General features: G+C 39.8%; 1 protein-coding gene across 2 annotated transcripts in view; it reads right to left on the bottom strand.

Moving 5' to 3' along the window:
- IPO8 (importin 8) overlaps positions 1-22,383 on the bottom strand; it is a 44,593-nt gene extending 22,210 nt beyond the window's left edge. For both annotated transcript variants that reach the window (XM_059472089.1, XM_059472088.1), the window contains exons 1-12: positions 22,215-22,383; positions 14,050-14,131; positions 11,764-11,920; positions 9,926-10,084; positions 8,807-8,963; positions 7,415-7,504; positions 6,921-7,015; positions 6,275-6,359; positions 4,269-4,403; positions 3,325-3,424; positions 1,595-1,671; positions 212-328 (exon numbers count right to left, since the gene is read on the bottom strand). In XM_059472089.1, coding sequence (XP_059328072.1) covers positions 212-328; positions 1,595-1,671; positions 3,325-3,424; positions 4,269-4,403; positions 6,275-6,359; positions 6,921-7,015; positions 7,415-7,504; positions 8,807-8,963; positions 9,926-10,084; positions 11,764-11,920; positions 14,050-14,131; positions 22,215-22,298 — 1,338 coding nt within the window. In that variant the 5' untranslated portion in view covers positions 22,299-22,383. The remainder of the gene's footprint in view (positions 1-211; positions 329-1,594; positions 1,672-3,324; positions 3,425-4,268; positions 4,404-6,274; positions 6,360-6,920; positions 7,016-7,414; positions 7,505-8,806; positions 8,964-9,925; positions 10,085-11,763; positions 11,921-14,049; positions 14,132-22,214) is intronic.
- Between the last annotated feature and the right edge of the window lie 503 nt (positions 22,384-22,886).

Below are 22,886 nucleotides of genomic sequence, written 5' to 3'. Positions count from 1 at the left end.
TAAAATTATGAAATAAAAACCAGGAAAGAATGTTAATATTTTTAAATAAACAGACTCTCATATTCTGATTGCAATCAGAGTACAATCTCCCTACTGATTTTTATAAATATGGCTAAGGGCTAGTCATACTTTATAAAGTAAGACTATTTTAATTTAAATCACAGCTGATAGCAAGAATTGCAAACTTATTTTCATTTCTTTACCCATTTACCTTCAGCAAAATATCTGCTAGGGATCCTATAACATGCAAAGCTCCATCTTTTTTCCTTGGATCAATGTTTGGCTCTGTCAGAATCTGGTAGCAATATGTCATCATTTTTGGTAATACCTGTGGCAGGACAGAAAACAAACAATCCCATTACTCAAGTTATTTTAATAGCATTGTTTAAACAACTCATATGACATTTTCAAGAAGAAATTTTGTCTTGGCTAGAGCAATGTGAGGTACTAAATACAGCCCCTTTCAATACTTAAAAGTGTAAAACTTTGGAATTTTCAACTTTTCAGCCAAATTGGTCAAAATTAGATTCATATCCATGAAATTTCTCATTACTAATAGCAAGTAAGGTATTTTTGTCACTGTGTTGAAGCAAATCAAAAAAAGTGATGAAAAGGCAAAAGGCTCAAACAGCACCTCGCCCACTTTTCCTCTTCTTTTCTGGCTTGTCTCACACATAAATATAAATACATATGTGTGTGTGCATATATCTATGAAAATACATATATTTTCAAGGAGAGCTTGGACTAAAATCTCATAAACTTAATTTGATCTATTGATTTTGGGAGTAGTTTCTAAAGTTGACTAGACTTAGAAAAGTTTCCTGGCAAAACCAACAGCTGAATGTGATTTCCACACTCATTATGTCCTTTTCCAACATGCCACTGGGATGGTCTAAATACAAATTATGAAAATGAGAAGGAGTATCAGTGGACAAGAACTGTTTTGACAATAAAATGTAGAAAGGGCATATTCCACCTATTCCACCTAATGTAAAGTCTGTGTTTTCCTCTGAAAATCCATCTGGAAATTGAGCTCCATGATTACTGGATGTTAAAATGGAACCTAGAACAACATTTACCATTTTAGCCAACTGTGCTTTCTAGGGGGCTTGCCTGAGTATTTTTGTACAGGTCACTGGAAATACAAAAAAATCTACAGAAAAGTTATGTCCTCATTTAAAGAATAACTACATGGAATGGGTTTTGTCCTTGCTAACTTCATTGCTGCCAATTTTCACCATCAGTGAAAATTAATAAGGATCAGATCCACTTTCCCTCCTGCTACAGTCTCTGATGCTGAGAACAGCTGTGACAGAGGATGTTTGTAAACCTGGGAAAATCTATTCCAATATATCTATTCCAACTCATTTTGTATCTGGCAGATGCATTTTAGATCTGGAAGAAGAATCCACTTAGTATTTGTACACACCATATTTTAACTCTCCCCAAATTGATAGCATTCAGCCAGGCAACATTTAACTATGTAGCAGCAAGTATATTTTTCAAGACTAGCTTCCTTTAGCATCTTCAAATACATAGGGAAAATAACTTTATTAAGGAAAATTCAAATAATTTAAAGCCACTGGTTTCATACCTCTTTTCTCTTCTTTGCAGCAGTGTAAAGGAGATTCTGGGCTGCTGTTGTTGTGGATGCATAGTCCTCAAATACATCTAAAAGAATGGGGAGAAAAGAGCATTAAAAATTTTCTTTTCTGAATAATAATTTTTTTTTCTAAACCATCTTGGTTTTGGCGTATCCCAAAACCTGGATGAACATATAACCTCAAAATTATTGACAGGTTTGTCTTCACTTCCTGGTTAAAGAGTCAGACCCAAGCTTATGTCACATACCTTACTTCTTGCCTTCCAAATCCACTGCCACTCTTCATTCCCTTAATTAAGAATATTCTCTTTATTCATTAGCTCTTTTGAGACCATATACAAGGGATGAAAAATCCTGTCTCTTTTTTTAATTAAAACTCCTATAGGAAGAACAACAATACACTCCAATACCATCTGTATACCACATGTACACATTTTTGACTTGATTTTATTAAAACCTCATGGGAAACTTTTTGTACATAAAATCTACTTAGATCTGGAGTAGTTTTAAATCTGTTGAAAGGTCAAGTTTTTTAATTTCATTCACTGCAACTAAACTTCTGCTGTTCATATTGAAAGGGTAATTTATATCTTGAAAAAAACATGTTCTAATCCAAACAAACATGTTCTAATCCAAACATCCCCACACAAATTAAATCAAACTAAAAGATCTTAAAACGCTATCTTAAAATGTGACTCAAATTACACACCAACTTTTCCTGAAAACTTTTAGATAAAACATCATTAGGAAATACTACCAGACCACTGAAATCCTTGTTCCAAACCAAAAAGTGCCTCAAAAAACTCCATTTAATGTACTTGGATATGTGAGTGTAATGTACTTTGAGTGGCTTTTTACCTTCCCACGATACAACCTGAATCTGTTTTTAATTGCCTCAGCTACACATAAAAATAAGATTCACTACTTACACAGAAAGAACTGAATTCACACACCAAATATCAAGGATGTATGTATACCCTAGTGATCAACACTATATTGTAATTAATTTGTTGCATAACAACTCTCCAAGCTTTTAAATAATTCTATGAATATTTAAATTCCATTTTCATATACACTAATCCCAAATCAACTAATTAAAATTTCCCAAATGCTGCATATACATCTCTGTGGTGCCTGGCTTGCAGGAGTTTTCCAGCTAAAATTGCTGTACTTTTAAAGTACCTTTCTCCTTTTCAATGACATGAATCTTTTCATAAATGCAATTATTCATAATATGGCCCTACGTGTTACTCCCAAGATTTTGCACTGTGTCTTTTGAAGGAATATATATATCTAATGATCTTACAATGGAGTAGTAATAAGTGGCAGAAGAATGCTGAAAGCCCTGACAATTTTCAGCAGGGAAAGAGTAAGTCAGGCCTCTTCTGGCCAAAGTGAGAGCTGCAGGAACAGCTGGCACATCTGCAAGCCAGGATTCTGAAACAGGCACTAACAAGGGAGCAAGCCAGGCTGTCTGGGCTGCTCTGAGCACAAGTGAAGTAGGAAAAAACTCTGAGAGAATCGTTTAGATCAAAGCTACCAGCCCCATAGCCCAAACTCACCTGATCTGCCACATGGTTTTAACTACAGATTACTGAGATTTAAGAAAAAAGTTTTGTTCTTCCCCTTGTTCAGGTGAAAAGAGACATTACAGTGGCCATGCTGATCACTGGAACTACAGGGTACAGTTATGATGAAAGCAAAAAATAAAGCCAAATTACCAAATTTCATGCGGATATATTCATATGGATCCTCTTGCCAGAGCTCCTCATCCTCATCTTTGTAGCACATTAGAGAGAATATCACCTCCTCTGTTATGGTCTAATTTTAGAAAAGCCAAATACATGTAAGTACACATAAAATCAAATTCCAGTGCAGCTGCCCTCCCCCATGCACTAATTTATTAGACTTATTTTTCTGGAGAGTTACATTCCTTTAAGCAGCACTCTTTTATTCTGTCTACCAGAAACAAATTCACATTATTATAGGTACTTTCCTTTTGAAACAGGCCCAGAGAGCAGCAGTAGTTATATAATCTATCTTTATAATATTACATTACCATGCACAAAATACACTTCAGGACCTGGTCTGTACACAGCAGAATACTACATTCTGCAGAAGGATCTCACCAATGCAATACTTAACATGAAAATGGATTTCAGAGTCCTTCCCCTTAAAAGTCATGGAATTAACTAACCACACAGGGGATCTTATGATATGAAAAAATAAAAGAGCAGGAAGATCACTTTTAATTTGTTCTTTAGTTCACTTATAAAACATGTCCTTAAAAGAGGGTTTAGCTCCTCTTAGATGAATGTTCTCTTCGTGCACTATCTTTGCACTACAATAAAAAATCTATGATATTTCTGAACACCAGTAACTAATAAAAGCATAGTACACTATGACTTTTTAGCAGACTGTAAAAATTCAAATAAAGAACTTATGGAACAGAATCTTTGCTTGAGTTAACATTATCTGCAATAAAGGGTAGTCATATATTGCAAAACACAACCGCATTTGTGTAGAAATGCTATTTTATTTTCCAGATCAACTGAAGAATGATTAGTGAAACCTTCTTTTAAAACACAAAACTTGGGGGGCTGGGGGATGTTTTTTAACCCCTCTGATGACATGCATTGTTTATGACAGGGTTTTAAGCACTGACCTGTATGTGTGGCTTCATTTGCTTCCATGTGATAGAGTGAATCACCCCTTGGTTCAGATAATTCAATGTTTGCTGAAGAACACGGGGTGCAACATAGTCTTTTTGCCTGTACTGGTCTAAGATTCTTAAGAGAACCTAAAGAAGTGACAAATTGGTATTTTTAAATGAAGACTGAAAATTCTACCTCATGCATAAACAAGCAGTGCACTTCCTCAGTGAATACACATGAACAGATAAAGTAGTTTTACAGCAGATGTTCTAGCATTAGAAATCATTATAATGCCTTTGATCCAAAAATCATAAATAATTGAAATATCAAGGTTCTAATCCTGCAAACATTTATGCAGATGTCCACCTTTACTATTAGCTCTATCATGTGATCACTTGTGATTATAAACCAAAGATCTACTTCAGTAGTGAGAGGCTCACAGTTTAGAGAGGCCTCAGCAAAACCTGGAATAGGTGAGGAAAAGGCAGAGTGAGATTTTCAAACTGGGGCTTCTATACCTGCTCACTGATGTCTGCATTCATATTTAATGACAGGTCCCTACAGAAGACAAATTACTTTGGAAAAACAGTGAAGAGAATAGAAATACTAAACCAGGAAAGAAAAACAGGTTCACCTTAGGCTCTGAATCAGAAGAGGTGCAGACCCCTTAACTTCAATTACTTACTGTAGCCATCACCTGGCATGCTATTACCAACTCTATCACACAAAGCTTCCTTGGTAAAAAATTTTCCTCTACTAAGAAAAAGGCACAGAACAAATGTACTAATCTGCACTAACAGCAGGTGAATTATTAGTAAGTGTAAAGAAGTGGCATATACATGAATAACAATAAAAGTCAAGGGCAATGCATAAAAAAATTTGAGTCATATGCTTTCAGCAGAACAATTCTGCTTTGTAATTCTTCAGAACATTATAATAAATTTTATTTTGAATATAGCTCCTTCATTAGGAATACAGAGTTTGATGTTAAGTCTTTTATATGAAATGCTCCAAGGACAAGAACTGTCTGTATCTTATAAGACTCTAGCACAATGTCAGCACTTATCAACTGATGAATAAGTAACAAAATCTTAGTCATGTAATATTCACAACAGAATTCTTACCAATTCTGCAAGGAATAATGATAAATCACTATTTAAGAGCCAGAAATGGAAGAAATGTGCAGATCATCCAGTACATTTATCTTGAAAGCTAAACTGTCCCCTCTGCAATGTAGCTTAATACCTTAACAGAAAAACTTTAAGTATTTCAAATTATAACTGCCCATGGGAGTCAATTTTTCTGCTCAGAAGTTACACACTGCAAGGAATTTAGAAAAGATACTTGGCTATTTCTCTTTGCCTTTAATTTACAGCCTTACCACAACCATTCCCCTCCTTAGTTCCTCCTTATGGATAAACTATTCTGTTGTCAGACTGGATGAAGAGTAATTTTGTTTAGCAACTTTATCAGAACTGAACTGTCTCCACACACCATGTTAAACACAAATAATCAGCATTCCTAACAAAAAATAATTTCCTTGCAAATGGTGAATTTAGGTTATATTTTCACATAATATGCTTTCCAGGAATAAAATAATGGTCATTGCTGTTCTCCAGACATCTAATCTGCTGGTATCTTTCTGAAATAAAACAGTATCATTGAATTAGTGTAACAGGCCTGAAAATACACCCTTCTGTGAAATGAGGCCTCTGCACCAAAAGTGTCCCTCTCAGTTGTATCTAGAGTGCTTATACATGACAATAATACCATTTTATCAGCACTCACCTTTTCTGAGAGTTTTCCTGCAGTGTTTTTTGAGTTGCTGAAAAATTATGTTATTATACCTCAGCTGTATGTCACTGAGTTCTAAAGAGCTTCTCAGTCACTACAAGGAAAACCTGCCAGATTCTCATCATTTTTGTTCAATAAATGAACCTCAATACAAGCACTGTTAAAAAGTAATACATTTCTTCAGTCAAAATAATGCAATTCATAAAAAATGAATTGTGCTTACCTGTTGTATGCCCACAGCATAGGTTTTTAAAAAGAAGTCTGAGAATTCAAAGTATTCTTTAGTTACATTTCCAGGACTTCCATATCTTTAAAAGGAAAAGGACACAAATATTTATACTGTGAGAAGTCTATGGTGTCAGGAAAATACAGTACTTCCTAAACCATACAGGACCCTGAGTGGTCTTGCATCAACAAAGGAAAAATTAACCAGATTCCTTCTAAGCCATCCTTTCCCATGTAACACCTCACTTCCCTTTTCTTAAATTATCCCAAGGTAAGGTATTATACTGAAGTAAACATGGCTTTTTGTCACAAGCTCTGTAACTTCCATGTTTATGGATTTCTTTTCAAATATTTCCCTGCCTTTATGTTTGATAATATAAACACTTGTAGCTGAGTGTATTAAAATAAATATGTAGATAAATAGATTTACTTTTCCTGTGGGGCAAGTTTCTTGACATCTTAAGGGAGTCAAATCATTTCACTGAGAACTGAGACCAGCAGTTGTGCCAGTGCAAGGCAGAGGACAGCAGCAGGAAAACCTCTTCAGTGACCAGGAGCTGTTAAATTGCTCAAACTGTCTTCTCTACTTGCATGCCCAGTAATGGTACAGACCTGTAACCCAAATTTAGTTTCTAATCAGTCACCTTTCAAAGAGACGAGCTACAATATGCAATGCCCACTTCTTGCATTTCCACCACACCAGCTCTGGTCTGTCATCTTCATCAATTTGCAAAGTCTCCTACAAACAAATACATTTATTTTAAATTAGTTAATGTCATTTGTTGAGAAGCAAGTATGTTTTAAATATTCCTTGCTAAGTAAACTAATATAAAGACACAGCATGGACTAAAGCTTTGATTCTGTTAACAGTTATATGAGACTCAGGAATTTTCAGTTATCTTAATTAGGCAGTATAATGTCTATGTGCAATACCTGCACAATGGCTGTACCTGAATTTTAAAATTGTGCATATTTAAAAAATGCAAATTCTCAGATACACTTGAATACTACATGACTCTGGCTCAAAAATCCAAGGAATAAGAATCTTAAGAAAAGAATACTTAAAAAATCTTTCCAACGACTGTTCCTCAAATGCCAACACACAAGTTTCAGAGGTCTTCACGAAGCTAGAACTCACCAGTGGTACATTTCTATCAATGATGGTCCGGAAGATCTCCATCCACTGAGTCATAGTCTGGTTATTCACCAGCTGGAGGGGCAATGCATACTGCAATAAGGGAAAAAACACAGCTATGAAATACTATATTTCTCTGCAAAAGGCAAATCTTTCTGCAGCAGTTACATTCTAAGGAAGATGAGGTTTTAAGTAAAGTTAAAACCAATTAGGTTACATATCAACACTACTCTAATTGCATTTCTCTTGGTACAATTTGAAAAGGAATTTCTGAGCAGACATAATTTGAGGAAAGTTCCTCAGTCTAAGAACTTGCCAACTGTCTTTGTTTTTCTTCTTCACAACAGCCCAGGTACTTTTAAGGATTACAGCAGTATCAGTATCACAGGGCTTTGGCAAACTAACAGCATTTTAGCAAGCAAAATGTACTCAATGTACAGAACCAGAGGACACAGCCTTAAGCTGCACCAAGGGGAATATAGGTTGGATATTAGGAAGAAGTTTTTTATGGAAAGAGTGATAAAGTACTGGAATGGTCTGGCTGGGGAGGTGGTGGAGTCACCACCCCTGGATGTGTTTAAGAAAAGCCTGGATGTGGCACTGGGTGCCATGGTTTAGATGAGGTGTTGGGGCATGGGCTGGACTCGATGATCTTGAAAATCTCTTCCAACCTGGTCATTCTGTGATTCACTACTACTACCCAGCTACTATCCCATAAACCTCACTTCTCTACAAAATCCAAAGAAAAGTAACAATATTCAGCCAAGTTATTGAAAAGAAAAATAGAATCTTGGTATTTTTTGAATTCTCCATCCATTTAGTAACAAACTATTTTAGCTTTTCAACACACCCTAAGGATTTTCAGGCTGTTCCTTATGAAGGATTTGGTTTGGTTTCTGATTGTAAGCACTCCTTCACAAAACTCATCTCAGTAAAATCCAAACTCATCTCTCTGAAGTGCATGTGCCTTAAAACATAGTATCTGCCAGATTTTCAGCAGGTAATGAGAAATGCCTCCTAGTGAAGTGCAACATTTGACAATTACACTACAATATTCATTACTGACACTTTCAGAGACCAACCATATGGTCTAGATACCTAGTTTGTAGCAGGCTATTTGCAACTTTATAAAAATAGGAACACTTCTCTAGTGAGCTTACAGATACAATGTGCAGAAGCACCCTGCATTCATAAAAAATTTAATCTGGGTGAGGATGTGACCAGCTTCAAGGTAGAAAAATCTATAAATATCCTATTTCTATAACAGCTGTTTATTGTATATGACTTTTCCCATCCAAAAGGGTATTCTTATTCTATCACACCTCTGAAAGTAGTGAAGGAGGTCATTGTGCCCAGCAAAGTAAAAGTTTGTTTTTCCTCTACACAGATGCCAACCTGAACAAGAGCATAGAAGATTTTTAAGATTTGTTTCTGAAGCAGCACAGAGTAATGGGAGTTATCAGGCAGAAGCTGGATCATCTGCTGCTGAATCCGAGGCAAAAATATTTGCATGGCTGCTATGAGGGGATCTCGTTCCTCTGCCTTTTTGTACCTGCAATGGAAACAAAAATGTTGGTCCAGATCTACACACTGGCAATTCTAATGCCTATTCCCCACCAACAGTTTAATTTTGGTGCCCTAAAAAATAACAAAAAAAAGAATATCCAGCACTCACTCAATCACTCTCTCCTTCTCTAACCCCCATCTGAACCCTTTGTGTAAATTCACTAGAAATACCTATAAATAAAAAAATGGAAAACAATAAACATTGCCTTACACAAAGGCAGTTACTGAGAGGAAGAACTGCTGTTCTTTACTACTGAACTGTCACCTCACAGGAGCAGGGATTTGAATTTCTCTGCTGTTCATACCAATGCCAAACCCAAGTTGGGTGCTGGACAAATGGGAGTGAACAGCCATTGAAAGGGAAAGACAATTCCTTGCTTTGGAAAAGATTCTCTTTTTCCATTTACATTCCTTTTGTGTGGTTTATACATATGTTTCTAACAATAGGCAATTAAAAAAAAAGTGATAAGCCCTACTATAGTGCTCCTAATTTATGCTGTGTGGATTTAGACTTCTTGCCATGAAGATGCTACAGGTAACAATATGCAATAGCAGTATGTGACAAGGACAGCACTGTATTCATGACATAAAAGCAGAAAATAATTTGCATTCATACATTCAGAATTTGGGGTACATTCAAACACAGAAAGTTATAATTCCAAAGATTTTTTTTTACAGCCAGATCGAAAGTATAAAATCTGAAGAAAAAAATTTGCAGTAAATTCATACAGATTATTGCTGGCACCTCTGCTTTCAATTCACTAATGATACAAAGATGATGAATGTTTTTCATTTATTTGCAGGAAAGGAAGCATATGATAATTATTAATTCCCATTTTCTGTCTGAAATCTCTTGTAGAACTGCCAGTGCTCTTAAGAATGTAATTTTCAGCAATCAACTTAGACTGAAATTACCAATTCCTCATTTACTGATGGACATCAACTTACTCATAAGTCTTCACCAGCTGATAGAGGCACAGGAGGCTCCCAAGCCAGCTGCCACTGTTTGGAGACTGCAGGTAGTATCCTATCTTGTCTACCACAGCTGTCCAGTGGCCAGGGAAGTCATGTTTAATGATAGCACGGAGGCACATTGTCAGCTGGGCTCTAGTGCAGGGAGAGAAAAAAAAAATCTAAGTGAATAAGGTCACGGCATAGTGTTTAAATTAAAGGATAAACCCCAAATTTGGGTTTATTGGCTACAATACCTATATTGTATCATAAGCATCAAATATAATTTGACAGCACTGAAAGAGTTCTGGGAGTACCAGAGGAAAAGCAAGAAAAAAGAGCTCTGGAAGTAGCAGAGGAACGGCAAGAAAAAAATCTGACTGGATTTAACGTAAAAGAATAAACTAATTTCAGAATATTTTAGCTACTTTTCTCCCTCCCTCTTCACATGCATCAAGCAGTATTTTAAAAGAATTACTTGCCCATGGAACCAGCTAGCTTTGTGCTTTGACAATGAATGTTTATACTTGCTTATCAAGCTGAAAGCAACCACAAAAGCACAAATTTGTAGGTTTTCATTAAAGAATAATAGCCTGTGTTACGATCCAAGCCACAGGCTCCTCAAGAAATTATAATTTTCCTGCGACCTTCTAGAACAGCACTTTCTCAACCTCCAAAGCATATGGCAGAGCCAATTAGTTAAACATCATCTTACTGTTTCTCTCCTGCCACACATTTTTAGATGCCACTCACAATGGGGAAGCAAAGCAGAACTGTTGATTGACTAAACTGAGGTGTGACTAAAAAAGCTGAGCAGCACTGAACTAGAACCTGTGGAGAAATACTTTTAGTTCTGCTAAGTAATGAAAAAACAAAGCCTGTAGAAAATATCAGTTCCCATCCTGTCAGCCTCACTTTAATTAAAGGGGTGAAAAATCATAACTGTATTATGTTTGAGATTCTTAACTATTCTTCCAGCAAAAGCAGAACCACAATTTTCCATTCTTTTAATACCTTAAAACCAAGAACCCTAATACATAGTTAAATACTGAGGTTACAGATAAAAATTGATAAAGTAATTAAGGAAAGGGCTACTAGAAAAAAGGAATCTTGGACAGTATTTCCCTGAATGGTTAATTCCATATTGCAGACAGCCCTGTATACACTATCTGCCTTGAATCAGCCAGACAGACAGGCTGTTACTACAGCAAGTGTTACAAGACACTTTGAACAACACCCTTAAAGGATAAACCACACCACAGGGCTCACTGCCAGGTTACTACTTTTCTGAAAAACACCCATGAATAAGTGTAAGCAGATTACTATTACTTTGGCTAAAAAAGTACTTGTGTCATCTTCCAAAACATAGAGATTCTCATGTTAACAACTGTGGTGGTGCTCGCGGGGGGTCCCAAGATGAGGGAAGGAGATGAGAATGTTGACTCAATATTTCAGAAGGCTGATTTATTATTTTATTATATATATTATATTAAAACTATACTAAAAGAATAGAAGAAAGGATTTCATCAGAAAGCTGGCTAAGAATAGAAAAGGAAGCAATGAATAACAAAGGCTTGTGGCTCAGACAGAGAGTCTGAGCCAGCTGACTGTGATTGGCCATTAATTAGAAACAACCACATGAGACCAATCACAGATCCACCTGTTGCATTCCACAGCAGCAGATAATCAATGTTTACATTTTGTTCCTGAGGCCTCTCAGCTTCTCAGGGGAAAAAATCCTAAGGAAAGGATTTTTCATAAAACATGCCTGTGACATACAAAGGGCAGGTCTGAAAACCTGAGCAGCACAACCATGTGTGTGCAATGTAAGGTACCTCACTAAGTCAGGAGAACGAATGATTCCCTCCACAATGTTATCCCGAATCTGCTGCCGATCGTTCTCGTGGATGTTAAACGGGAAAACAGCTTCTCCAGGGGGTGGCTCACGGTCTGGCCAGTACTGGGTCACCATGTTCTTCAGGTAAATGGCAGCTAAGGACAGACAGCAGGGAAAGCATAGTTAAATTCTAAAGAAAAAGAGTAAATTAATTCTACACATTGTCCAGTGCTCAACATGCAGAATGGCTAAAAGTAGAACAAAGAGTTAAAAAGGTAACTGAAAACCACCACCTGAATTCTTAACAATTATGGACACTGAGCACAGCTCAATCAGAAAAACATTTTTCTTATGATTTCACACAAGATCAGGCTCAAGCACCTGATCAGAACAGAGCAGGATAGCACCTGATCAGAACAGAGCAGGATAATACTTCCATCAGCATCTATCAAGGTACATTTTTACTACAGCAGTCTTCCATAAGAAAATAATATCCCATCATTCTAAACAAGCCAACAAAAATTTACTTATGTGTGTTTTCACTCACTCCTAAAACAAGGACTCAAGCTCAGTAAGTGAAGTTTTGGAAGGCTCGTGTAAACAAATCACTGCACACACAGATGGGACACTGCTTGGGGAAATGCCCAGTATGAAACTGGCACATGGCCTACCTTCTATTCAGACAGAAATGTTTGTTGTGAATTCCCTAAGCTTTATTTCACTATTAGGATTTCCCATAATACCTCTGAATTGTTCCCTTCTGTCTCACATGAAAAAAACAAGAAAAATAAAGTTAATCTTCAACAGAAAATAAAGCAGTATTAATGCATCAGTACTAAAATGCCTGAAGGCATTCTTCAGGAAACATAAGAAATATGGTATGAGGCATTAAAGGAATGTTCTTAATAAACTCTTATGCCTGGACACTGTTTTGGTTGATTACTAGCTAGGGTTTTAAAGTAGAAATAAGATATCCTTGGGTACAATAATTTCTTTTAGTGATAAGAAATTGCAAAGCATGAAAACATGTAGTCTGTAAAATATTTTATAGGAGCAAGAGGAAAAAAGCTCTTTGTCTATGACATGCCAGACTAGTCAGACAAGAAACAGGTCCTGAAAGACCAGCTCAAGACTTTAATCCATTTTGTCCATAGATCTTGTTATTATACAAATTTTTGGCTTTTAAAAAGTTCCCAGGGAAATCTGTTGGCTTGCAAATATGACTTAAATGTGCATCTCCATTTTACACCTCTCTTCTGTATAAAAAAAAAATTATATTCTACATAGTTGGTTTTTTCCCTGAATGGTATTGAAATGAGAGATTAATTTATAAAAATGACCTTATGGAGTTTAGATTAAGCCTCAAACTTTATCACAGAATGGACTAACAACACCATTCAAAGTTGGATTATCTTTGAAAAAATAAAGGCCAGCATGACAAACAGAATATGTCAGCACACTCCAAAGCACTCAGGGGATTAATGGGATCTGCACAAAAAAAACCCCAACAGTGCTTCTATGGGAAATGCTGTTCCACAGGATAAAAACAAAGCTGTGAATGAAACAGTATTAATTAATTTACTGAAAGGCCTGAACAGTCTCTGTATATGACGAACATATCACACAGGAGTAGTTAAAATGGATTATGAGAATTTAGAATCTGATCTTCCACAAATGCACACACTACAGTTAACTGCACCACTATACCTGAACTCACACACACAGCTGAGCAATCCTTCCAGACATGCTCAGAGTGTAACTGTGCAACCTATCAGTGATCTGACCTTCCTTCATATCTACTTATTTAAGCCACCAAGATACTGACTAAATGTATGTGGCTATCCTTGATCTGGGAATTAAGGAGTGATTTCCCTTTTACAGAAATTTTCACTTTTCCAGAGAAAAGAGATTCAAATAGAGAAACATGCACTCAAATGTGATACCCTTTTCTATTTTTAAATTCACACTTATCTTGGCATCATTACTTCTGCACCATCAGGAGAAATAATACCTAAGGGTTCTCAATTTTGAGTAGAAATCATGCTTTGCTCCTATCAGTATCACAGCAATCCAGCAGGAATCACTATACACACAGGGAAAGCCAAAGTAGGACTCTATCCTATACCCATGATTTCATGTGACCCTCATGATGAAAAGAAACACCAAAGATAGATCCTTTTCATTTCCTCCCCAGAGCAAACCTGAACTTACATTGCAACAGTTCAAGAGTCTGTTCAAGGAGCAGAGTGACTGAAATAAAATGGAACAAGAGATTTCATCTCACCTGCTTGACGCACTGGAAATTCAACCTGGTCGGACACAATGATTTGCAGCAGACTTGGAGCAAAGTTGATGATCTTATAGGACTGAAACACACAGACAACACATTAGTAAGTCACTATGTTTAAAGCAGACTGCATTAGCCAATGCTGAATGATGAATATAGACTAAGGATTTTGCACTGCTTTTGCATCCTCCTCATGATGGATGAAAGGTTTTAGGACTTGAATTTACCCAGACCTGCAGAAATCCAAATAATTCCTTGTAAAAGCAAAGCATGTAATTGCACATGGGCAGAATAAGTAATGTGAAAAGGTTATTTATCAGTTACAGATTAGTGATAAAGCATATTTAAACAATTCTAAGAATACATAGTGAAAAGCACTAGATATCTGTATTTGAATTACTCAACTTAGCTCCATAAGTCACACAGACATTGACAAGCTCCACCAATAAGTGTCATTTATTAGCAAAATAGTGTGTGGCAGAACAGCAATAGCGAAGAGATTTAAAAAAATCATTTAGAATTGTTTCCAGGTGTAAACAGCATCTGCATTAGCCATATACAATTATCTTTTAGCAAACTAGATGTATAGTGCATCTCAATAAAAACTGGGGAAACAGTGGGACAAACATTTTCAATTAAAATCAAGTGTAGACAGATAACACTTCAAAACCCACAGCCTTCATGGGAACTTTTCAAACGCTACATCAGCCATGCAGCTGAAGAATTTCAAAGAGAAAACAATGCTCAGTGAACTTCTGAGCAAAGCACACCAGATTTAAAAGATGTGACAACCTGATAGCTTTATCCTGCTGCCATCCACCAGGGCTCCTCCAGCGAGCAATCGCTGACTCAGCGTGGTGCAGTTACTACTAAGCCTTGGCAGATCAGTGCTGGTAGGTCAGATCTTTCATCCCTTGGATCCATGTGTTTTATGTTCAAAGAGAGGTTTCTTGGGGCTAGATGGCAGCAGCTTTCTGTATTTCACCTTTTATAGTGTTTCTTCCCACTAGATTATGCCTGGCAGTTCTGTGGTTGCTCCCAGAGTTGTGCTTAAAGGACAAGTATTGAACATCCTCCTACAGAACTCTGCCTCATTCAAAAGCTGTGAAATAAAAGATACTTTCTGCCCTTCATGTCCCCAGCTCTTTGATCTACCATATCCATAACAAGGTGAAATTACACTGCTTTCATGATGCCTAAGTGTCCCAGCTGCAACACGACACTATCCTTCAATAATTTCACCAAATCACTTAACTTTCTGGCCCCCATTTTATTCACTATAATGATAGTGTAATTCTAACTCAGAGACTCATTTGATGTTTATAGAATAATCTGAGATGTGAGATAAAAGCAGTAGTGGCAAATCAAAAGCATACTCTCCTGCAATTTCCTTCTCTATAAACTTTAATTATCCCTAAGAAACATTCCAAATAAAGTAAAAGCTGTAACATCCAGTACAGGAACTCCATTTATCTACAGACACGTTGAACTTGTTGAAGCATACTGGATTCCAAAGATCACCTTTTAATCCAGTAGCCTGGAGTACAAATATTGCCCCTCAGTCACTAGTGGACAACATTGGTGTGTTGTGACAGGGCCACAGTCAACTGCAGCATCCCCCAGCACTCCACACCCAAGCTGCACATAGATAAGGAAAGCATGAAAAATCACAGCAGCACAGAAACCCAAAACCATGCATGAACTCTAACCATCCTTTTTGTTCTTAATAGTGCCTATACACTGCTCTCAGACCCAATCTACAAAGCCTTTACTACTATCAACACACCAATTAAAAATGCAGCTTTGTGGGGGGTGTTTTGTTGTTGGTGGTTTCCTGCTGCAATCCCACCAGTACCACATTTAGGATGGACACAGTGCTAACAATATTATTCCCCTTTCCCTGTCCTAACAGTTTTTACTGAATCTCCATTAAAACCACTGCTAGTCCAGGAAGCTTTATGAGTACTACTTGTGCTGGTGCACAACTGCTCTCCCTGAAGTTTTGCCAGGATCCACACAAATATGGTCATTTGCCTCCGTGCCAGACGGGCTCAGCAAGCACCCGGAGTGACAAAGCCCTGTGCCGCAGGCGGAGGGACAGTGTCCCCGAGGGGTCCCATCCCCAGCAGCACGGCGCTATGTGCGCATCTTTACACGGCACACACCGCCACCCCTACAGAGATCGCCGGGCCCATTAAATCCTTCTGTTCCCTGCTATTGTCACGCCCGGAATTTACATTTTTACATAGCTTGTTTACTACTCGTTATCGGAAACAAGAAGACTGTAGAGATCAACAGAGACTGTGAGCCCACGTTAGAAACAAGACACACGATTCTGTTGTATTTGTGAAGCTCAAATTACGTCCAGCTCATTTGTGCAGCAACAAACCCGGGTCAGGAAAACTACATGCTGCTTGCAGTTTTTAGAACAGAGGACTTTTTAAAAAGCTGCATGCAGCAACATTTTTCCTATACCAGCACATTCTCGTCTGTTTAGTTGTCATGCTAATTGTGATCTTGGGATGTGTCCCTTCCCTGCGTTGCTCCGGACATCAGCAAACAATGCTGGATCTATCACAGGAGCAAGTGCACAGCAATTGTCAGGTGTACACTGTGACATGGAAATGGACGTGGAAGAGATCTTGGAGCTGGATGAGTCCAACAAGACAGTTCTTTATATCACTGCAGCTGCACCTTAACAAAAGGAGAGCAGGACTATTGTCAGTGCCACAGGAGGAACACAAAACTATCTGCTGATTTTGAAGAGCGGTGCCCAGGAGCCGCAGGGAGGCACCAGATGGCTGAAATAGACCTTCAGCACAACGCCCACCACACAGCACGGGGCTTTGTGCACTTGGTGAATAATCACACTGCCCTGAACCCACACTGCTGGGATCCGGGAAAACTTCTTGTCCAAGTGCCGATCCACTGGGGCACATGTTTATTTTGAAAGAGAAAGCGAAAGTTTTGAAAAGCAAACTTTCACTGAGTACTTACAAAGAGCAATTATTTTAAAGCTGTGTAAAACACACACAGGCTGCTCTTGTATGAATCCCAGATTGGAGCATTTACCTTAAAAGAGAATCTCACTTAATTTCCACTGGGATTAAGAGGATGGGATACAGCAGTGTGCAAGGCCAGCAGCTACACTGGGAAAGGTATAATTGGGAAGGCATAATTGGGTAAATTTACAGTGGTAGAGATGTATATGAGCCATGCATGTTGTTCCATCTGTGTCTACTCTCTCAGGATCTGTGCACTGCAGCTGCACAGCTTTTTGCACTCTGTTCCTTCCCTGTGTCACCATCACAGCTCCAGGCTTCAAAAGATCAGAGAACACATCTTTTCTGCCTATCTCCTTTTCCATTTGATTAGGTACAGAACATATGACAGACAAGTGAGCCTCAGGTGGGCCACTGAAAAACATCAAGATGTAGACCATCACTTACAAAGGGCCAGAATACAAGGAGAGATAAGTAGCAAAAAATACATTAAAATCTCCCCAAAGAGATCCTACTGAAGCAAATACATCTCACATCTAATGTTCATATTTGGCTCCCAGGTTCTCACAGATCATACACTGCCAAACTCATTTAATGAAGCATTATTCTTGTCTCTTGCTTGCTGTCACATTCAAAGACCAAAACTGCTCCAGAACCACAAGAGCCAGTAACCTTCCCACTGTACTGATGGCAGCCACAGTGCCTGAGTGCAGAATGGCACGGAAAGGTGCTGCTTCCCCTGCAAAACATCAGGACACTCTAGCACAATGAATATGGGAAATCTGGAAGCATTCTTTCACATTCTGCAAGCTCAGATCATCCTTCTCCACCAGTAGTAAACATCATTTTTATACCTCTCAATACAAGTATGGCACATAAAAATCACTGAAAAAACAAGGCACTGCATCTCTGTTTGCAAAAACAAACACAAAGAAGAAATTTGTACCTTGAATTAATGAGAAATTAACTTTTTACAAAGATAATTTCAAGGCTTAAATACATCTGATCCAAATGCTCAGCTACCTGATTTACCAAGTCTTATTTTCTCTTTCTGTGTATTGAAAATGAATACTTAAAAATTCCACTGGCAAACTCAGGAGTATTTCTGCAGTTGTTAACAGCATTTCACTCTTGTTTTTTTACACTGTCAATCAGAGACAGTTGTTAAAACAAACCAGAACTTCAAAAGATATTTTTTTCTTTCCCTACCTATATGCAAAGATACTATGTAGGGTGGGGAAAACACTGTTTTCACAGAGAGGGAAAATAAGCTTGTGTAAGAACCCACCTGAATTTCTTTCCTGTATGGGTTCTGCTGCCAAATTCATCCAATATCAAAGAAACTTCACTTTCCACAAAACTTTTAATTATCCAAGTCAACTTCCTCATCAAATTGGTCTCAGATTTTTCCCTCTAGGTATCATGAAGTGCTCACTGGCACTTACAGAGTGGCCTTAAGATCCCTGTCTACTATAGCAGCCAGCTCAACAAAGATGTGGAAAGATTTGGAAGGAAGCCAGACTTTATTCTGGATTCTTCTGCTTTTGGGTAATCTTTTCACACTTCTTCCAGCACTGCTACTCAGTTGCTGTCAAAGCCAAATTATGTAACTCCTACTCAATATTTAAAAAGCCCAACTGTATCTCTGCAATTGAGTTCTTGTTCTCTCCTTTGCTACAGGCCAAAGGAATGTGTTACAGCATGTTGGGCCACTGAAGATTAATGTATGAAACCTGTACGGGAATCCTATCTGAACTGGAATTAGAATGACTCTGTATGTTCAGTAAAGTATATTTCACAGCATTCCAAGAACTGGCACATGAAAGCAGTATATATTTATAATATAAATACATAAATGAACCCAGCAAAAGTCCTTGAAATCCATGAGACAGATGTAACAGGAGTAATAGCCTGGAACAGATACTGACAAATGATGCACAGAAACTCAGTCTATTTCTTGGTATGACACCTAACCATTCTACTAAGTACAGTGTGAGTGATAAATATCATCATCAAGTGCACTCTAATTACATTACAGAGCTGAACTAAAAAAAGGCAGGGCAGGGAGGCAAAAGAAAAATAGGGGGAAGGAAAGACATGTACACTTAGAAACCCAAGAGGCTAAAAGGGAAATGGCAGCAATTACACGAGATAGACACTGACTTGGCAGGAAACTGCTCTAGTTTAGCAAGAATCAGATTTCAAATAAATCCCACACTTACAGTTGTGTTCAGACCACAGAGAGAAGTGAAGTTTGTTAATGATTTCAAAGTAGCATCAAGCAAGGAGAAAGATCAGAAAAATCCTACTAAGAACTGAGTGATCTATAGGAGTGCACCAACACAAATGGAGTTGGGTAAGAGGCCAAAGTGCACGGTCAGGGACTCAAGGATGACAGAACTTCTCCTAAAAACTGGAGGTTTGTGAGTGAAGAACAACAACAGAATAAAAGGATCAAGGGACTTTGGTACATTGAGTGATAAGAAACATGTAGATGTTGGACACAAAGAAGATAATTGTAGATTTAGTATTTAAGGAGGTATTAGCAGCTTTGAGCACAAGACTTTCTGGAACACTGCAAACACAAATGACCAGACTCCACAAGAAGGATTACTTCAAAGGGAAATCGGTGCTGAGAAGAGCTGTGCTCCTGTTACTAGATTTCATAAATTCAGTTTTATGATATGGCAAAGGAAACATAGCCTGCTGAGGCTAGAAAAACAGGCACTAGGGGATCAGCCTCTGACAAATCTGACAGAGAGACTATCAAGAAACCTGAAGTAAGATTGGCACAAATGGAAGTAAATGGACCATAAACCAATTTTGGCTGAAAACCAACACTTGTTTCTAGTTGGAAGAGAAAGAAAATTCATAAATAGCCTTCTAAGAGATATAAAAAGGACAAAAAAAGGGATCCCAATTCCATTTCTGAATGCAGTTAGGTTATAATTCAGGAGGCAGACAGCAAATTCATTGATTTGGGTTTGTCTTTATGCAGGTGCAGGAACATACAGAAGAGAAAGAAGCATTTTCAAACATGCTGGGACTTCTTACACCTAGAAAAGCTTTCATTCATGCAAACTCTATCCCCCATGCTCTACACTGCAGGCAAACTGGAGTCAGGACTATGAGGATATTGCTCTGAAGGACTCTGCACTGGTACAGCACTGGGGTGCCTACAGGCAGGCTCTGTCCTGGTGCACTGGCAGGATTTGCAGGGTCTGGGGAGCTCCTGGGCTCAAAGCTGAATGCCAGTGTACGCTGCAGATGAGCTCACACAGGCAAGCTTTACCTGAGCACCCCTGAAGCTGTCTCAAGAGCAGCATCGCTGTAACTGTGACACAGAACAAAGGTGACTCCTGCGCTGTTCAGCCAAGGGCTCCATCACCACTTATTGACAGAGAATTTTGTGTTTGGTTGGTGGATTGGTCCCTTTGCTAGAGCAGCACCTGGACTGCAGCTCTTGCAGGAACACAGGGACATGTCAGCACTGCCATCAGATACAGGGGAGGGGAGTCTGACACGTTGCTTTGAAGCCTTGCTTCAAAAGCACTAAAAAGCTTCAAGATGTCAAAGTCCCACCTGAGCAACGTTGCTCAGGAGCACTTTTGTTCCTCTCATCCAGAGTCATGTCAAACCCAGCACATTATGTCACATACATCATGCTTCACCTAGTAACAGGAAGCCTGCACAAAAATAGGTTTGTCTCGATTCCAGGATTCATTCTTCATAACAGTTAGAAAAATGAAAATGCATCAAGTATTTCAAAAGAAAATTCTGCATCTCAACCTGTTCTCAGTAAGTCTGCTCGCACTCTTGAATCTAAAACCTGTGTCTTTCATGAGAACTGCATTATCCATCACTTAAACTTAGAAGATTTTACAGCTCTCAGTCTTAAAATGCTTTCAAGACTGTTCCTGAGCTTCCCAGTATTTACTGGTGATGACAGCGTTAGGAGCAGGACCCAGGAGCTGCCTCTTTGCTCTGAACAGAACACTGTAGCAGCAGCAGTTTGTATTGTTGTTTAGACTGCTGTGCAACAGGCTGCTTACAAATACTTGTCATTTCCCTCTCAGCCCTTGACACCAGGGATAAAAACAGATACTGATACAGTTATAAGGTAACTATGCCAAAAAGAGGAAAAAAGCCTTGCATCCTTATCTAAATATTCACAAGAGCATTTCCCATGCCCAGCACTTAATCCACTGATTTACTAAAGGAATTTACCAACGGCCAAAGCAAGGATTAGCTATATCTAATTCAGAAGGAGTTTTAAGTTGCCTAAATATAAAACTAAGCTGGAGGAGCAATCCTGAATAGCATAATTCCTGACAACCAATTCTCACTGACTATTTTGTTAACACACCAACACACCCAAAAAAATCCCAAGTCCTCGACGAGAATTGATCAAATATTCCATCAAAACATAGAAATTAAAGTTTCATTAATGCTGTGCAAGGGAACTTTCTCTTTTCTCAAAGGTTCAAAGGCTGGGGTCACAGTTTCATTCAGTGCATACTGCTGCTGCTCTAGGAAAAGGTTTTTATTCCCCAGAGGGTGTTGGGCACTGGAACAGGCTCCTCGGGGAAATGATCACAGCACCAAGCCTGACAAAGTTCAAGAAGTGTTTGGACAACACTCCCAGGTTCATGGTGGGATTGCTGGGGACGGTGCTGGGAGCAGGGCCAGGAGTTGGACTCGATGATCCCGACGGCTCCCTTCCAACTCTGCATATTCCGTAACTCTGTGAATAACTGCAGGATGCCAGGACATCACTGCCCACGAAACCTAAGGCGCCTCGCTCCAAGCTCCCCTCGCCGTGCGGCCGGACGGGACAGAACGCGCCCCCGAGCGTCACTGCCGCCCGTCCCGTGAGCGCCAGGGCCACAGCAATGTCATCCCTCCAGCGCCGAGCGGCAGCGCCCCGGCCACGCCGAGCGCCGGGCTGCCGCACTCGGGAGCGCCCGGAGTCCCGGCACGGCGGGCACCGCCGAGCGGGGGCAGCGACCCGCCCGGTCCCGTTCCCGGCCCCGTTCCCGGCCCCGCTGAGGGCGGGCGGGCGGTCCCGGCGCCGAGCACCGCTCGCCCCCCGCCCCTGGCGGCGGGGCCGGACGCCCCCGTGCCGCGCGTGGGGCGGGCCGCCCGCGGGTCCCCCCTCACCTGGTTGAGCTCGTTCTCGGCGGCGACGCGCAGCTTGGGGTCTATGGTGCCCTTCAGCGCCTGGATGATCCTGTTGGGATCCATCACGGCCTTCGGCCGCCGGCAGGCAGCGCTTTCCCGGGGCAGCAGGACGCGCAGGAGCCGCCGCTAGCGCCGCCGCCCCCCCGTGCCACCAGCGCGGGCCCGCGTCCCCCACCCCCCCCGGCCCCTCTCCACAGCCATTCACCGATTTGCGACAGCTGGAGATCGGGAAACGGGCGCTGCTTTACGGCCGCGGCGCCGCCTTCTGGCTTCGGGAAGGGGTCGGCGAGAGGCGGCCGCCATCTTGTTGTACGGACAGGAGTGCGCCGGGAGGGCGGCAGGGGGCGGGGTCTGCGGGCCGCGGCTCCATGGGGGCCGCCATGGCGCTGTACGGAACGGCGGGGGCGGCTCCCGCCGCGCCCTGCACGGATTGTCTTTAAAGCAGGATTTTAAAATCCCATTTTTCTTTCTTTATAGTTTACTCAGTTTTTCTAGGTGGCGTTTCAGCTTTCACGTCAGGCTGGGGCGCTCTGTATTTGTTATCCCGCGGGACAAGAATGAAGAGTGAGAGCACGGGGATTGAAGGAGGTGATGAGGTCAGGTCCATGGAGGAGAAGTGACACTGGTCACACTTATCCAGCCCTGCACAAG

This window comes from Ammospiza nelsoni, chromosome 5 (assembly GCF_027579445.1).
Source record: "Ammospiza nelsoni isolate bAmmNel1 chromosome 5, bAmmNel1.pri, whole genome shotgun sequence".
In the NCBI taxonomy this organism is placed as follows: Eukaryota; Metazoa; Chordata; class Aves; order Passeriformes; family Passerellidae; genus Ammospiza; species Ammospiza nelsoni.
This window is presented reverse-complemented; position numbering and strand designations above follow the sequence as displayed.